The sequence below is a fragment of the Podarcis vaucheri genome, assembly GCF_965113315.1.
Source record: "Podarcis vaucheri genome assembly, chromosome: 10".
NCBI classification, from domain to species: Eukaryota; Metazoa; Chordata; class Lepidosauria; order Squamata; family Lacertidae; genus Podarcis; species Podarcis vaucheri.
Genome location: NC_138748.1, coordinates 59,329,357 through 59,347,073, shown reverse-complemented (window position 1 = coordinate 59,347,073; position 17,717 = coordinate 59,329,357). Strand labels below are relative to the sequence as shown.

The window sequence follows — 17,717 nt, the reverse complement described above, 5'->3', positions numbered from 1 at the left end:
CGCTTCGGTTGGGCAGCGCGGAGTTGCTCTCTCCGCGCCAGAGGTCACTTTGCGCGTGAGCCGGTGGGTCGCTCGCCGGCTGCCGCTGTCCCCGCTGCTCATGTCTAGCATATGCATATGCTTTTCTTTTCCATTCCACCCTCCCCCCCTCCCGCTGACTTGAACTCGCAGGCTTGTAAATTTTCACCCTGGGAAATTAGCGACAAAGCCCAATCTGTCTCCCGGCTGCTTTGCACTTTGCGAGAGGGAGGTTGTTGCAGAGCCGTAGATCGAGGTGGTGGGGGGGGAGCGCGTTGGAGAGAGAGAGAGAGGAGAGGGAGGGAGGGAGGAGGGAAAGGGGGAGGAGGGGGGACGAGAAAGATAGGAGGGGGCACATACGAGAGAGTCGCGGTAAATAGCCTGAAACCGGCCACGAGCCGCAGCTTCGAGCTCGCACGTTCACACGCTCGCTCGCTCTCTCGCTTTTGCTAGCGCGCAAGCGGCGCTTGGCTGTCTCCCTAATAACAAGAGTGACCTTTTCCCCTTTGCTGTATTATGTCTGGCTGGTTAAGGGATTGCGTCCTGCAGTTGATACAGCCTCTGACTTCCTACAGCTCGGCTCCAAGCACGCTGCTTTAGGTAAGTCGCCTTTTAAACGGGGGTGGGGGTTGGTTGGGGTGGTGGTGGAGGAAATCAGCCCTGGACTCCGGAGATCCACCGATGCCTTTCCAAATCTCTCTTTCTAGGTAGGAGGACACCTGTAGCTCCGCCGAGGCCAACCCAATTAACTTGGCGGCTCCGTGAGGACTTCATGATTATTATTAATAATACCAATACTAATAAAACCCAGAGACAGGCAATCGCGTCCTTGCTATCCAACCCTCCCGTCCTCCTTTCCCTTATTACTTTTCTTTCCTGTCTGCAAACAATGCTCCTTTCTGACCTTCCCGAAAGCAAGAACCAGCTCCATCCAGAGCAGCGCCGGGGTTTCTTGAACTCACCTTGCCTTGCTTTTAATTGAGAAGGTAAGTTGAGGCAGCGGTGTCCACGCCAGCTTGGCCCCGGGGGCAGATTTTTTTTGGGGGGGGGGTCCTGTTCTTTCCCCCCTCCCTCATAAAGTCGGGATCCTGCTCCTCCTCCTCGACTCTTTCCCGTCTCCTCTCTGCTCCGCAACTTGGGGCTCCTCGCTCTTTTTCCCGCGGCGTGTGCGTGTGTGTGCCTGTGCGTTTAAATCAGGGGAGGTTTTCCTTATTTTTATGATGACGAGAGAGAGAGATGCGAGATCGGGGGCTGCAGGAGGCGAAAGAGCGGCGCGATTGGAGGGCTGGCGAGCAAGAAGCGCAGGCGAAGTTAAACAATGAAACGGGAGCAAACGCCCGCTCGCCCTTTCCCTTAAACCGCGTCGCCAAATCCGGCTGGCGCGCTCCTGGTTGCCAAACAGCGCGAGCGTGAAACGCGATGGTGAGAACCGACTTCATCTCTCCCCTTCCTCCTCCTCCTCAGAATCGGATCCCTTTTCTTTTCTTCCTTGCCCCCCTCGGTTTTATTTCCAATGAAGCTTGAAGGGAGGGGGGGGTTCCCTGTCTTTTAACCCTAAGCGCCCTGCAATTTTTAGTGGGAGAAAGGCCACCTTTTGCGCATGGGTTTTCTCTACTCGGTGCAGCCTTGGCCGAAAATGGGGAAAGAGGTTGGGGGCGGGACCGATCCGATGGGCAATTGTGATATCTAGCCCTCTTTTTCTTGTGATGGTGCAGTTCTCCTCTCGGTTCCCCCCCCCCCGCCCGGCCACCCCTTCTCTGCCTTAGAGCCCGAGACAGGCTTGTGCAAACGCTGCATGTGACGGTTTAATCAAATCCATTTGTTAACCGCCGAGCTTAAAAAGAAGACCGCGGGGGCGGATAGAGTTAGGGACGCATGTGGCTCTTTGTAGATCGCCACCACCATTGCAAAGATAGATGTGTGTGCGTGTGCATAATCTCGCCCGCTTGCGAGTGCCTGCCGTGTGTGTTGGTAGAGGTGTCGCTTTTTTCCAGCAGTCGCTTCCCCCACCCGCCATCCCTCCACCCCCTTTCCAAAGTGCTCTGCACAATAGCCCTGTTCTCTCTTCGCTTTCAACGCAAACCTCTTCCACTTGACCCAAACTACGGGAAGGGACACGGACACACACACACAAACACACTTGCCGCTTCTTGCTTTGCTCAATGCGAAGGAGCTACCCGAGAGTCCTTAAATCAACTCATGCAGAAAAAGGAGAAAAGTTTCGGTAAGGTTGCCATCGATTGTTTCGTTGCTCTTTTCTTAAATAGGCATTATCTCTCCTCCCTTACCTTGACGAGCGTTGAGCAGACGTGCATTTTCAGTCTGGATGTTTTGGAGAGGAGGAGATTTTGGGGGATGGAGGGGGGTAATGCCTCCCCCCCCCCGACTTCAGCTTGTGTTATGAAATGCGCGCTGCCGCTTGGTTGGGTAGGCGAAGGCTTTTAGATTTTATTTTTAAGCCAGTTACTTATTTATCTTACTTTAGGTGAAGCGACCGCAGAAAGCTGAAAAACACTTTCTCCTTCCCGTCCCCCTTCTCCTGTAAAACAAAACAACATAACAAAAGCCAGCCCACACGCCATCCTTCTTGTGGCTTTGCAGGGGTGGGCAGAGAAATTAGAGGCGCCTGGCTTGTAGCTAACATTGCAAAGGGGGGGGGGCTTCTTTGTTGTTAAAGAGAGTGTTTCCTCTGTCGTGGCTTTTTTATTTTTTTTATTTTGCATGTGAACTGCATCAAAATTGAGCTCACTCTTGCAAATCTCTTGTTGGCCTTTGCCAACCACTAGCACTTTGCTGCCATGGTAACTGTAATTAAACTGATAAGAGTGGAAAAATGTCAGTATCTCTCTGAGTCTTACAGCTGCATTGGAAGAAAGGAGGTGGGGGCTGAGAGAATAAAAATTGGCTTCCAGCAGCACCACATTGAATTGGGAGAGAGGTGAGGTTGGAGGGGGGAGAGGGAAAGAGAGGATAGGAAAAGGGGTGGAGGAAGAAAAATTGTGTATTTAAAAGGGTATATGGGTAAGGGACTTTAGGAAGAAGATATCCTCTTCCTCTACATTTGGGGGGGGGGGGAGAGGTGTTGGCACTTGTCCATTCTCCCAGCTCTCTAAGAAGGGTTACAGGGAAGCTCTTAGGCCCCCAACTAGCTCTCAGAAATTTAGACGATCATGACAAGTTGGGGGAAGGAGGGGGCAGCGCTAAAGAGAGGCAGAATGAAACCTTTTGTCGTCTTGGCAGTTGCCAGATTCTTCCTTCTGAATTGGTTCTCCCAGCTGTGGGGCTGCTGCTGCCTGTCTTTCCCCCCTGCCACTCACAAATAAGTTACAACACTTTCCCCAGCCTCTCGCTTCAATGGTGCTGTTGCAATATATGTATATATATATAATTAATAATAATAATAATAATTGTTTGTGGGGAGGGAACAATTAAAGTGCAACGTAGGAGTGATTTAAGGTGGTGGTGATGTTCCTGGGTGCTAAGGAGTTGCAGTTACTTTTGTTGTATGAACTACAGAATCTCACCCTCTGTGTGTGTGTGTGTATGAATAGCAGAGAACAAGAGACCACAATGGAAGCAATCGAGCGTTAGGCTGGCTCACAATGCGATCCAGGCAATTAAAAGCTCACCAGAGTTTTTAAAATGAAATGGCCCCCACTTCTTCCTGATCACCATGCTGTACAGGCTATTATTTGTGCATCTCTCTTTTTTAATTATGCTTTCCCTTAAACTGTCAAACAACTCAGAAGTAGCAGGGGCCTCGGGGGCAGAAGGAAAATTTCCAAGCACAGTCGACCTGAATGACTGACTCCTGTGCTGCTGGGAGTAAAGTCTTTGTTTATTTATCAAAATGCCTTTCTTCAAAATAGGCCTCCACCCCCTTCATCCCAAACCTCTCTGAATAATTGTGTGTTGTGAAGGCAGCACTGAACGGTTGCTTTATTGCTTTTGATTGGTACTTCCCTTAACCACAAAACTTTGATATTTCTGTTGTCCGCATGTAGTCTGAACATAACGCAAGAAATCCATAGTGGGAAAACACCTTCATTAGGCCAAACTGTTGCAAGCAAACTGTTGTTCCTCAGGCTAGAAGGCGAACAACTTGTTTTGTTTACTGTCTTGCCTGATGAAGTGTTCTGGTGAACTCGAAAGCTTGCACACTACTTGGTTAACATTTTGGCAACTGGCTGGCCTGATAAATGTATTGCATTGCCATTTCCCTCAAGTGGACTTGGATTCTTCTTCTTCTTCCTATGGTCCAGCATAGCTACCTTGTTGCTCTTCCATTTTTAAGTTGTAGCATCTTAGCTTCGGTTGTGTTCATAGTGGATACAACCGAATTGTTTTTTAAACTTTGGAGCAAGTACCACCTAAATCAATATGACTTACTTCTAAATAAACATGCATAGGATTGTTTAGCTACTTAGGAAGTATCTAGCAGAAGCTGTATAGTTTTGCCTCTAGAGAAAGCCTTGGCCACTTACATGCTGACTCCGAAGTCCCCTTCTCAATGTCCCATTGCTTTTTAAAATACCAGATGTAAATTTTTGTAGGGTTATGCTTCATGTGGAAATATTGTATGCAGTAGTGTGAACTTTATTCCTAATGATGCTACTGGGGTGAAGGAAACAGCCGTAGTTCAGTTGCCTTAAATAACGTTTGCTGCAAAGTTGACAAGAGTTTTAAGACAGAAGGATTAAGCTATGGAGCTGAGCTCAATGCTTGCTCATTTTTGAGGCCCAAGCAATTGGAGACAAGTCAATATTTTCTTTTTGGCATTCTCATGCATTATATGTAAACCACCCCCACCCCGTCCTCCTGATTTCAGCAGGAGTGTGTGCTTAAGGCGACCATTGAGATCAATGGGCTTGAAAGACTTACCTGTAGGAATCTTAACAAAAAGCTTTAATCTGCATGCCCAGCGCATTGCCTGCAACATCAGCAGAGCACCCTAGTTTATGTGATGGTTTCATGCACCTCATTCCCAACCACAAACTGGTGCAGCGAGTCTTGAGCCCTATAGGATGGGCAGAAGTTTCAGGCTCCTTGCACTGCGAATCCAAAATTGAGAGTGTAGTGAATGGGGGGGGGGGAGAGAGAGAGAGAGAGAGAGAGAGAGAGAGGGAGGCTGTGTTGGGCAACAGAATTGTCTTAATCTGCAAAACCTCCACCTTAAGCCAAGCAAGTCTAAGGTGACTATTTCTCATTTGAAAACTTGGCAGGCTATTGAGCTGTGACTGTATTAATGTCAAAACCACAGCTCTACTTATAAAAAAGATGGCCAGTGGTTTGCTATAGTCTTCAGGGAAACCTGGCTTTGATTTAGCACATGTCACTTCCTAAACTGAAAGTTGGGTTGGGTATTGTTGGTTTTTTTGTGTTGGATTTTTTTCCTTTGTGGGTTTTCTTTGCATTCATCTAATATGGCAAGAATGGCTGTCTAAAGTAGTGCTGTGCCGAAAAAAAATTCTGCATTGTATCCCACCCCCACCCCCGTTCTTGATCAATTAATATGAAAAGAGGCTGCATCTGAAAAACATCAAAAGGGAGAGGGGGAATTTGGTGAGAATCAGAGTTGGGACCCCCCAGAGACATCTAGTCCAGCCCCCTGCAACTGCAGGAATCTCAACTAAAGCATCTATGACAAATAGCCATCCAACCTCTGCTTAAAGACCTCCACGGAAGGAGAGTCCATCACCTCCCATGGGAACCTGTTCCACTGTGAGTTCCTCATGGATGAGAAATTTTGTTGTTGTTGTATGTAACTTTCATTTCACACGGGGGTGTTGATGTGAATCTTTCATTCTACAAATACTCTGCCGGCTTCTTGGACGCTCTGGCTTCCTGAAAGCCTAATGACCTCCTTGGCTGGACTTTGCAGTAAGCGCTGGAATGCTGGGAGGCTCTTTGCCATGCACCTGACAGCTGCTGCTGTTTTTTGTTTTGAAGGAAAGTGTTTTTAGTTTTAAAGAAATTAGCGTGGGAAGGTTTTTTGTTTTGTTTTTAAGTAAAAGAAGAACTTCCCTTGCTCAAGATCAGTGAGCATGCTGATCTGAAAGGAAGCTGCCTTATGGTGAGCCAGACCATTAGTCCAGCTGGCCCAGTGTGGTCTCTGACTGGCTCTTCCAGGGTTTCAGGTAGGGGTCCTCTCCCAGCCTTAGCGGGAGATAGCGGGATTTGAACCCGGGACCTTCTGAATGGAATGCAGTTCAGGAACTATGACTGTTCTTGGGAACTCAATAGCCATTTTCATGAGCTTCAGATTGGAAACCAGGGGGATGTCATGAGACTACTCCTCTCCTGGGACTTTTCCAGATAAGGACGCATGGGCAGCTGGGGGAGAGTATGGGCAGAGGAGTGAGGAAGCATTTAAAGGAAATAAAATTCTCACGTCACCCCCTGCCTCAACCCTGCACCCACGGAAATTCTGAAAGGTCCTGCAGTGAAACAGAAAAATGGAAGCATCTTTTGGGGAGAGTTTTTTTTTTAAAAAAAGAAATTGGAGGGAAAGTTTCCGCACAACCTCAAAAGATGAGCTATATTCGTATGCAACTATATTCGTATCCCAGTATAGCTTTGGGGGCTAATCCCATGAGTCAAAATCCTTGGGTTATAAAGCTCACCTGAGTTGCTGCCTGGCCTTAAGACAAGTCACTATCTCTCAGTTTGATCCCACATTATGAGAATAATATTGACACATCTCGCAGCATCGAGGATGTAGAAAGTTATTTGAACACTTAGAATCATAGCTGTCAACGTTTTCCATTTTTTAAGGAAAATTCCCTTATTCCGAATAGGATTCCTCGCAAGAAAAGGGAAAATTTGACAGCTATGCTTAGACTGTGCTGCATAAGTGTTAAGCGCTCCTTAGGTTGGGGGTTTTTGTGAATGAGTTGCTGTCATGTATATGCACTAGATGTGTCTTGCTGGGGAACAGGATCGGCGGTAGTGTCTCCCATAGCTGTATAATAGGATTAAGGAAAGCATAGCCAACAAGGGACCTCCAGAAGTTGCTGGACTACAACTCCCACCATCCCTGACCAAGCTGGCTGGGGCTGCTGGGAGTTGAAGTCCAAAAACTCTGGAGTCCACCATCTTGCTTATCCCTCGACTAAGGAATGTTTGCGATGCTTAAAGGTAAAGGGACCCCTGACCATTAGGTCCAGTCGTGGCTGACTCTGGGGTTGCAGTGCTCATCTCACTTTACTGGCCGAGGGAGCCGGCGTACAGCTTCCGGGTCATGTGGCCAGCATGACTAAGCTGCTTCTGGCGAACCAGAGCAGCGCATGGAAACATCGTTTATCTTCCCACCACAGCAGTACCTATTTATCTACTTGCACTTTGATGTGCTTTCGAACTGCTAGGTTGGCAGGAGCAGGGACTGAGCAACAGGAGCTCACCCCGTCACGGGGATTCGAACCGCCGACCTTCTGATCGGCAAGTCCTAGGCTCTGTGGTTTAACCCACAGCGCCACCCACGTCCTTAGCAGGACTTAAAAGTTTGGGTGTCACACTTTTGCATCCCCATTTCCTGACACTCTGGCTTTTTGACTGAAGGGAATCCTTTTTTGCTTGCCTGGGCAGAACCCTACTTTATCCTTAACGCCTTTGTTGCATTTCTCCACAAAACGGCTGTTTTCTACCTGCGCTTCTGAGCCAAGCGTTGCTTGTTCGGTCTTCAAGTTCCATGCCTGCTTCTCTGATGATAGATGCTGCCTGCATCTGGCTGAGGCGATGCTTAAGGTAAAAAAAATATGCTTCTGCCATTGCCTGTTGCCGTTTGGTAAGACTATGGGAACCCTGTTGTCTAAAGAGGCACAATATGTAGAGGTTGGTGCTAATGAGGTGTTTCTCACCTCTTGCAAGCAAGCAGCAAATAGAGGTAAACCTCTTTATCACTTTTCCAGCCACTGCCTTCAAAAGAAAGCAGCGTGTCAAATGCTGTGTAGCATGACCTCATCTGCAATGTGGATCTTGACTATTCTGCGTCCGGCTCCACTTCTCCTTTTAAAAAAGGAGTTCCTTCAGCTGCAGGGTGTTTGCCAAATTGCCAGGCAACCCCTGCTGACTGTTCTCAGTCCAAGGTTCTGTTCCATAGGTTTGCTCCTTGAAAAGTACTCCCCAAGTCAGTGCCATAACTAGGGGGAAGGGGGTAGCCAGGACTTTTGCCCCAGGTGAAGACTCCAGAGGGGCACCATTGAGGCTCCCAGCCTGCCAGCTATTTACTCTGTGCTGGACACACAATTCTACTATTTGGAGAGACACTCTTTACGCCAGCCTCTGAAGTCGGGCTGTTACTTTTAAAGCCAATTAAACATGGGGAAACTTGCTAAGCTTCAAAACTTTTGGTGAAACTGTTTCTTGACATTTCTAAACCTTCGATTGCAAATCTTGAGTTTAGCTGAAGCCTCTGGAAGCTGCCCTGCTGTAACAGAAACGTTGACAAAAAATATCTTGCCTCCTTTTTATGCAATGTGTGCCTTTAAGAACAAATGTGCTGAGGCATGCATGCGGAAACCTGTGTGCCGTGTGTGTCTGCGCCAAACTGAGTCTTTGACACAGGTGAAAGAAAGCCCGGTTTCACCCATGTCCAATTTGCAGCTTTATTTATTTGTTTTTAAATTACGATTTTATTAGTTGTTGGCTCTTTTCTATCTTCCTCCAGGATTCTTTGCTCCGCTTTCTTTCAGAAAGGTGATGGGGTTAGAGGCTGTGTTGCAGAAATGTGAGAACGGGTGGCCTGATGTAGAAGGAACATTTGTTGTTTAGTTGTGTCCGACTCTTCGTGACCCCATGGACCAGAGAACACCAGGCACTCCTGTCTTCCACTGCCTCCCACAGTTTGGTTAGACTCATGCTGGTAGCTTCGAGAACACTATCCAACCATCTCGTCCTCTGTCATCCCCTTCTCCTTGTGCCCTCCATCTTTCCCAACACCATGGTCTTTTCCAGGGAGTCTTCTCTTCTCATGAGGTGGCCAAAGTATTGGAGCCTCAGCTTCATGATCTGTCCTTCCAGTGAGCATTCAGGGCTGATTTCCATAAGAATGGATAGGTTTGATTTTCTTGCAGTCCATGGGACTCTCAAGAGTCTCCCCCAGGATCATAATTCAAAAGGAATTCAGAAGGAACATAGGAACCTGCTATATAGGAGTCAGAGCGTTGGCCCACACAGCTCAGCACTGACTGGCAGCAGCTCTCCAGGGTTTCAAAGAGGGAATCTTGCTTAGCCCTATCCGGAGAGGCTAGGGTTTGAACCTGGGACCTTCTCTGTGCAAAGCAGATGTTCTTCCCCTGGGCTGTGTCCCTTCCCACAGACTTAGACTTTGTACACATGATACCTCTGAAGCACATTCAGAGCATTCTCTCAAAGACTTCTGGGCTTTCACCACTCAGAGTTGCAGTTCTCAGCAACAAACTTCAGGGCCCACAATTCTTGAAAGGGAACAGATGTGCTTCCAATGTGCTTCAAAGTTATAGTGTGTACACAGCCTGGCTTAATTCTTGGTCAACTCATGTTGAAGGCTGTGTAAACACAGGCATATATAGGCATATATTTAAAACATTCCTCCATTCCTCCTGCCGCTGGGGGGGAGGGGAATCATGGAAGCTGTAGTTTGTGAAATGTGTTCGGAATTGCAGTTTTGTGAGGAGTAGACTACTATTTCCAGGATGCTTTGGGTGAGAGAGTGGGCCTTCAATTGTGTTGTGTGCCTAGCCTGACTTAAGAACCTGAATTCTTTCCCAGCAGCTCTTCATATGAATGAGGAGTGTGTGCTAGCTTCAGTTGTAGGGAAAATGCAAAGGGTCCCAAGTTAAATCCCTTGTGGCTCCAGGTGGGGCTGGAAAAGGCCTCTCCCTGAAACTCTGGAGAGCTGCTGCCAAAGCGTGTTGACAATACTGAGCTAAATGGACCAGCTCCCTGAGTTGGAACAAGACACTTTTCTATGTTCTTTTGTTGAAGGCTCTACCTATAGTGCTTGAAATAAGTTCATTGCCCTTGAGGCCTGAGGCCCCTTCCCAGGTGGGGAGAACTTCCTGGGCATAACGCATGCCGGTGGACCCCTATAAGCAGGACCAGCCCAAGGCATTTTGCTACCTGAGGCAGGAGATCCTGTTGCCCCATCTCATCCCAACCTCATCTCAGGTGTCTCTTCCTGGGAGTAACAGTAATAATAGAAATTTAACCAATAGTGCTTTCCTTCCATTGCACCCAAAAATCCCCTGCCTGGGGCAGCTGCTTCACTCTGCCCAATGGTAGGGCCAGCCCCGTTGGGCTTATCTAATGGCAGCACTAGTGATAGCTAGCTTGGAGCTGTCCTTTAAATTCCCTACAGTGTCCTAGAACACAGTCTCTAATCCACCTGCTGCTCAATGGATTGTTGCAAAAGGGAGGTCAGGGATGGATAGATTTTGCAACATGTCTAAATCTTTTGGTTGTAACAATATCTCAAAGCGGTTTGCAAGAAGAAGCAAACAGTAACATTACTGAGTAGCAAAAAACCCCAGTTAAAAGCCACAATTCCAAACATTTAAAAAAATTAAATAAAATAACCAAGCTCAAAAAACAGCTTAGAACACATGTCAGATTTCTAGTATATCTAGACAGGTGTGTCTAAAAGTTTTTAGCAGGCGCTGAAAAGAGTACAGTGAAGTCACCTGCCCGATGTCAATAGGGAGTTTGAAAGTGTGGGCTCGCTGCCACACTAAAAGATGGGTTCTTTACAAATGTGGAATGGGTGTTATGTGGCTCTTTCAACAGTGCCAATTTCTGTAGATTGATCAGCTGAGTGGGCACCTAGGGAGTAAGGCAATATCACAAGTAAATGGGTCAACAGTTAACCTCTCCAGAGCTCTAGCACCTTGACTGTTGCCAAGAACGACTTGCTGTCTTTGCATGCATGAGAGGACGAGACGAGAGCATAACAAACATGGGTAGAGCTTATATTTCCCAAGATTGCACCCCGTTCCTTCTAGCGCGGTTATGTTCTGGTGGGCAAGAGACTCAAGATCAGCCTTATTGTCTTGTGGGGCTCATATGAGTCTATACCTATGTACACACACTGCATGGCAATAGCACAATGGAGAAATGACTTCTGTGCATGAGTGAAGAACTCTTTCTGGCAGGAATGCCTGTGTGCATTGAGTAAGTGGCCTGCCACCATTTCCCAAGCTCTTTGGCAAGAATGCCATGGAACAAATCCAAAATAGGAGAGTGTGCCACCACTTTAGTGCGCTTTGCAGTGTGTGTGCCACCCCTCTGATAGATTGGAATAGTTTGGCATCATAGACAGGGAGTGGACTGAAGCCCTGATGGTAAGGAGATCCGGCCAACGGCTCCTCAAATCTGCCTTCACATGGCAGTTTATTCCATTTCCCTGACCTATTTCCCAACTATTAATTTCTGCATTAGTTTTGAGCTTTCGCATGATGTGAAAGCCACTTCCAGGAAACTAATGGACTGTAGTACATGCTTAGTGCTCATTTCTGTGTTGTTTCATTCCAGAAAAAAATCCATTTGCAGCCCACTTAACCTGGAAAATGGCAAGAGTTAATATGGCAGAATTTGGGGTAGTATACTGCCGTACAGTTCTTCCCTGTTTTGTTTTTTAATGGGGGAATAGGTCTACAGTTCCCAGACTGTATTAACAGTCAGTCCCCTCTTCATAGGGAATTCTTGAGAATTGTAGCTCTGTGAAAGGAATAGGGGACCTCCTAACAACTGTCAGTACCAGTAACAAACCACAACTCCCATAATTCTTCAGGAGATACCCTGACTGTGCAAGCTGCTATTGTGGTGTTTTAAAGGTGAATGTGGCCTAAAATGGTTCTGGTTATCAGAATAGCGATGACTTCCCAGCGCTCTCAGAAGCATTAAGAGTTCTGTTAGCAAATTCATATTTTCCCAGTCAGTGGTCTCCCGGTCAATGTGGATGGAGCGAAGGGGATCGGGGGGGGGGGCATCGGTGCCATACTCCATGCCTGTGGATTCAGCCTTGCAATTACTTCTCATGCTGGTTTAAACCTGCAGCTGCTTCTAACCTCAGTCTGGCCAAGGGACAAAACAGTTTTTGAATGGGTTGGGAGGCTGCACTCAAAGAGAAAAAGTACACACCCACACCCCACAGATTTTCCCCCTTCCCCGTTAGAAATGCACGCTACCACCAATTTGGTGTTTACGTAGCTAAAGGAGGGTTGTCACGCCCACCCACCCTCATAGCTGTCAACGTTTCCCTTTTTTAAAGGGAAATTCCTCATTCCAAATAGGATTCCTTGCAAGAAAAGGGAAAAGTTGACAGCTATGCCCACCCTACTTTCTTCAAAAGGTGTAGCTCTGCTCTTAGGGACTCTTCTGCAAAATGGGGCTGCTAGTTCAGGTGGCAGCTTTTAGTTTCTACCATAGTAGAAAGAAAAGCCTTGCTACATTGTTGCCCGTTTTCTACTGAACCATTCAGCCAAATCTGTTCTTTGGAATATTGGAGAATTTTCTGCCGGTGCGACGGAACCAATATTGTTGGATGTGAGCAACTCTGCTAGGAAAGATGGGCAGCAAATTATTCTATATGTGAAATGGGCAGGGAAAATCCCTTTGTCCTTCACGAGCCTGTATTGAAAGACTACTCTTTAGTTACCTCCTTTAATCAGGATATTAGGAAATGCTGAGTCCCTTTTGGATGAAGGGAATAACAACTGAACAGGGCTTTCGGAGCAAATTGCACACAGAATGCGCCTTACCCTTAGAGCCGTTCTGTGCATCAGTTTAATTCAACTTCCTTATTATTATTTCATTATTATTATACATTTATTAATAGTTGCAGTTTTTTTTCCACTTGCTTTCAAATCTGTGACTTTAAAATTCACCAGTTCATCTGTTGTGGTGTCTGACCTTCTTGCTCTATAATGTTGACGTGTGCATTGCTTGTTGTATCCAGCGATTGTGTGAGCTGAAGGCAGTTCATGTGGTTGATATTTCCATTCTGCACTCCTCCTCCAGCATCCTCCCATAGGTTAGGGAGCCCTCCTACACAATGACGGCTGTTTTAATTCTTTAAACTGATTTAATCCTGTATTTATTATTATTATTATTATTATTATTATTATTATTATTATTATTTATTATTAACAAATGGTCCTTTACGTATGTCTCAAGGAAATTAGCCATCATTCGGTCATACCTCGGTTGAACAGAATCTGTTCCGGAAGTCCGTTTAACTTCCAAAATGTTCGGCTTCCAAAGCATGGCTTCTGATTGGCTGCAGAAAGCTCCTGCAGCCAATCGGAAGCCGCGGAAGCCCCATTGGACATTTGGCTTCTGAAAGAACATTAGGAAACCGGAACACTCACTCCCAGGTTTTCATCATTCAGGAGCCGAAACGTTGGACTCTCAAGGCGTTCGGGAGCCGAGGTATGACTGTACTCTAAAAATAGTTTTTAAAAACACTACAAAAACAACAACTGGAAACAGGTGTTCATTCTGTACTGTTTTTAAACCTAAGGCACAGCCCTTTGCATTTAGCTGAAAAAGCTTTTTTTTTTAAAAAAAAAAAAAAGCATTCAGTTGTTTCCAGAAAGCACACATGGAGAGCTGTGATGTATCTCAACAATGATGCTGTTCCATAGGCCAGGGGCAGCCAGACTGAAAACCCTGCTCCGAATTATCCCTAGGACCTTTATGGCAGAGGGCCAGTAAGAAATCATCATCATATGGGGCTGAAGTGGGAGGGCAGAATCATCCCAAAATGGGCAAGGGGATGTTGCACCAGCTAATATTTCCCCATTGCAGCTATTGCCTTCATTCCTTTTCATTGAATTTCTGTGTTAGCCCCAGTTATTGGCTGCCTTTGGGTTTCTGTTAGGGACAGAGGGAGCAGGATATAAATGTATTTGGAACTGTGGAACAGCAGTGGGTCCCCTATAGCAGGCATCCCCAACCTTCAGCCCTCCAGATGTTTTGGACTACAATTCCCATCATCCCTGACCACTGGTCCTGTTAGCTAGGGATCATGGGAGTTGTAGTCCCAAAACATCTTGAGGACCGCTGGTTGGGGATGCCTGCCCTATGGGTTCCTCAGATCACCTGATCTAGCTGGGCTGCCAAGCGATGACACGCCTTCATTGCAACAAACGATCAAATTTGCAATGGGCAAATCTGTCAATTTCATTTCCTCAGTTTCACATGTTTCCAGTCTTTAGTTCTCCACATCATTTCCAATTTATTTATTTATTTTAAAAAAACCCACGGCAATTATAATGTGAGTTTCCCCTAATATACATGTTTGGATGGAATATTGCTAAATATACATTTCTTTATTTTTTGCAAACCGGTCTCACCTGAAAAAAGCAGATAATGGGGTAAAGTGTCCATTAAATGCATATATTAAGTGAAAATGTGTGTTTTTATGGACACTTTGTCCCACTATGTGAATTTTTGTATATGTTTCTTGGCTGGAGAACTGCATTGCAAAATTCGGAGAAGTGTGAATTCGGACGGAAGCCTATGCTTTGGGTCTCTTGTTGTTTCAGAGAATTCAGATTAGGCAGGCTCACCCTTAAATGTGAACCGAATCCAATTATTCCTGCATCCCATAGTCTTTAGTCCCTCCTGCCTCTGTTGCAGTGGGGGGCAACCCAGCCAGATGGACGGGGTATAAATAATAAAATAATAAATAATTCCATATTGCCTATTCTGAGCCTACACTGGCACCTTACAGTCTATGTGGGTGTTTAGTTCATCTACAGCCATGTGTTTGCTGCAAGGAAAAATAAGCCCTCCAGTATTTTCCTCCAGTAATTGCGATGCTCGTAGGTTGCAATATTTATTAATTTCAGAAGATCTATATACCACTGGATTGTAATAAAACCTCAAGCTATTTAGAAAATGGTCAGTAAACCACACACCCCAGTTAAAACAATTACCTGAAACATTCAAAACATAATAATTAAAATAAATGATAAGCTAAACAGATCTGGGTTAATTTTCCACGGAATGCACACTCGACAAATCCCAGCTAATCCTGGTCTTGAAAGCACATTTTATCTGTGGGTGCCTGTTTATTGCATTCACGTGGTGGGAGGGAATTATGCGTACACCTAAAACTGCAGTGTGTGGAGAGGTCCTTTGGAGGCCAGTGAAAAGTTATGGGTTCTGCAGAACAGAGCAACTTTGAAACTTGATATTATTTACCAAAATGACACACCGCTATTAGGCAGCTACCTTTCTGTTCATAGCACTTAATATTTTAGACATCAGGTTCTAAATGCAGCTGACTCGCTTACTGCAACTGTTGAAAACGATAAATCTCGGCTGCCCCCAGATATAACAGTGGGCGGGTAAGCATTTATTTTGTAGAGAGCTCTTGGCTAGAGTTTTTCCCCTGCCTTGCACTGACAGATGCCAATCTGACCTTTTGCAAACCTCATCTATTTTTCCAAGCCTCCCCCCACCCACCCACTGAGGAATGGGAAGAGTGGATGTGGATAACATTTGAAATCAGTGTATCCTATCCTATCTCTCATTTGCCTGTAACTAAATGGGGCACATAGGCTGCTGCAGTATAGACAAGCTTTCCATTTACAATTAAACAAAGCCAGGTTTCTTTCATATAAATAAGATACAGAGTCACGGTTTTATGTGTTTCACGTGTTTTCTTTGGAGAAAGTCCCACAGATTTCAGTGGAATTTTAATTTCAGTTAGTTCTCCCTGGAGCACAAGTTAAAGTTTCTGATAGAAGCAGTGATTACAAACCAAATTTCTTTTTTAACTTCTGAGAGTTGCATCATCATTCCCAATATTTGCGACGGGGTGAGCTCCCGTTGCTCGGTCCCTGCTCCTGCCAACCTAGTAGTTCGAAAGCACGTCAAAGTGCAAGTAGATAAATAGGTACCACTCTGGTGGGAAGGTAAACGGCATTTCCGTGCGCTGCTCTGGTTCTACAGAAGTGGCTTAGTCATGCTGGCCACATGACTTGGAAGTTGTACACTGGCTCCCTCGGCCAATAAAGCGAGATGAGCGCTGCAACCCCAGAGTCGGCCACGACTGGATCTAATGATCAGGGGTCCCTTTACCCCTTACCTTTTACACAGACTGGCAGAGGCTCTCTCCAGGGTTTCAGGCTGGAAGCCTTTTCCAGCCCTTCCTGGAGATGGTGAGGATCAAATCTGGGATTTTTGGTGTGCAAAGTCAGTGTTCTTCCCTTGAGCTGTGGAATGGTTAAAGTCTCTTAGCTGTTTTTCAGTTAAGCAAGAAAAGTTGACTAGGCAGTAGGGCTGGGCGATATATCGTCCAAAACCAGTTTTAAGTCCATCTCATGAAATCAGTTTTATAATTTTTGACCTGGCAATATTTCCTAAATCATGATGTTTGTGTGTGCGTGCAGGAAAAACAATGAAGCCAGCCAGTGCCTCTACATAGCTCTATTCTTATTTCAGACATTGTGATATATCAGCATACTGTGATGTTTAGCTGGTAATATATCATGATGTTGAAAACCAGATATTGCCTAGCGCTACCTTTTATGAAGGTTGTGGGGAAGTGGATAGAGAGCCATTTCCCCCCCTCCCATTATCATAATGCTAGAACTCTGGGTCAGGCATTTATACTACTGGCTAGAAGTTTCAAGAGAGGAGCAAAAGAAGCATTTCTTCACACACAAGTAACTTGAAATATTTATTCCCAAAAGATGTAGTGACTTTAAAAGGGGCTTAGCCATGATGGACATATCTATCAATGGTCCTTGGTCATGATGGGTCTATGCAGTGCCAGATTTACGTATAAGCTAAACAAGCTATAGCTTAGAACCCCACTCTCTTGGGGGCCTCAAAAAATTAAAAGGGAAAAAACTGGATGTACATTTCCAAAATACAAGATAAAAAACAAATAAAATAAAACCTACATACAGCAACAGTGTTTTGTGTTCTGTAGGCTCCTGTTTGTTATGTGCAAATGGCTTTAGATACCTATTAGGCCATAAATTACCATATAGCATATATTCAACACAAAAAACAGCGACAATTTGTTGTTGACATAGGACAGCTGGATATATAAAGGGCCCCATTACCTTCAGTAGCTTAGGGCCTCATCAAACCTAAATCCGGCCCTGGGTCTATGAAACTTTTCAGTTCTGAAGCACTATGCCATTGGATAACAGTTGCTAGGGGGTGACATTGGGGAAGGCCTGGTGCCTTCTTGCACCGTGTGGGGTTTTTTTGTAGGCACATGGAAAGCCACTCTCTGAAGGACTAAGATGCTGGGCTAGAAAGACCTCATTCCTATCCAGCAGGAATCTTCTTACACTCCGGCTATAGACAAGACTTGCCACTGCGCTTCATTCAAAACAACATTGGGAGATCCAAATAATGTTCATTCTACGCTTGCGGAGAATCAATATTTGACTACTCTTTGGAACTCCCCACGCACTGATATTAAACAGTTGCTTTTTCTGTATTGGTTTCGGTGGCTGCTAAAACCTTTGTTGTTTCCACAATCCTACACAGGCATGTAATATTATGATGCACAATAGTTTTAAGGTGGCTGATTCTATTTACATTTGAAAATGTTATCTTTAACAATGCTTTTGATACTAATTTATGTATATATATTTAAATGAGTATTTTAGACCATCCTTTTTGAACAGCGTACAAGTTTTTAAAATTGAGTAAACACTACACAAATTTTGTTAATTGGGTAAAAATAAATAAAC

General features: G+C 45.4%; 1 protein-coding gene and 1 long non-coding RNA gene across 21 annotated transcripts in view; one reads left to right on the top strand and one right to left on the bottom strand.

Moving 5' to 3' along the window:
• LOC309541472 overlaps window positions 1–2,451 on the bottom strand; it is a 101,848-nt gene extending 99,397 nt beyond the window's left edge. For 9 of the 16 annotated variants that reach the window (XR_014223719.1, XR_014223720.1, XR_014223721.1 and 6 more), the window contains exon 1: window positions 981–1,092. This is a non-coding gene — a long non-coding RNA (uncharacterized lncRNA). Of the gene's footprint in view, window positions 1–980; window positions 1,095–2,306 lie in introns of those variants that run through there. The other 7 variants (XR_014223715.1, XR_014223716.1, XR_014223717.1 and 4 more) reach the window with 2 other exon arrangements.
• The window catches only part of LMO3 (LIM domain only 3), a 91,591-nt gene that overhangs the window by 4,263 nt on the left and 69,611 nt on the right, over window positions 1–17,717 (top strand). The window contains exon 1 of one of the 5 annotated variants that reach the window (XM_082239292.1): window positions 402–618. The exons of 1 other annotated variant lie outside the window; for it this stretch is intronic. Coding sequence is in view for 1 of the 4 variants with exons in the window: in XM_082239288.1 (XP_082095414.1) it covers window positions 2,218–2,242 (25 nt within the window). In the remaining 3 variants the exon portion in view is untranslated. Of the gene's footprint in view, window positions 1–401; window positions 619–725; window positions 1,005–1,303; window positions 1,441–1,945; window positions 2,243–17,717 lie in introns of those variants that run through there. 3 more of the 5 variants (XM_082239291.1, XM_082239289.1, XM_082239288.1) reach the window with 3 other exon arrangements.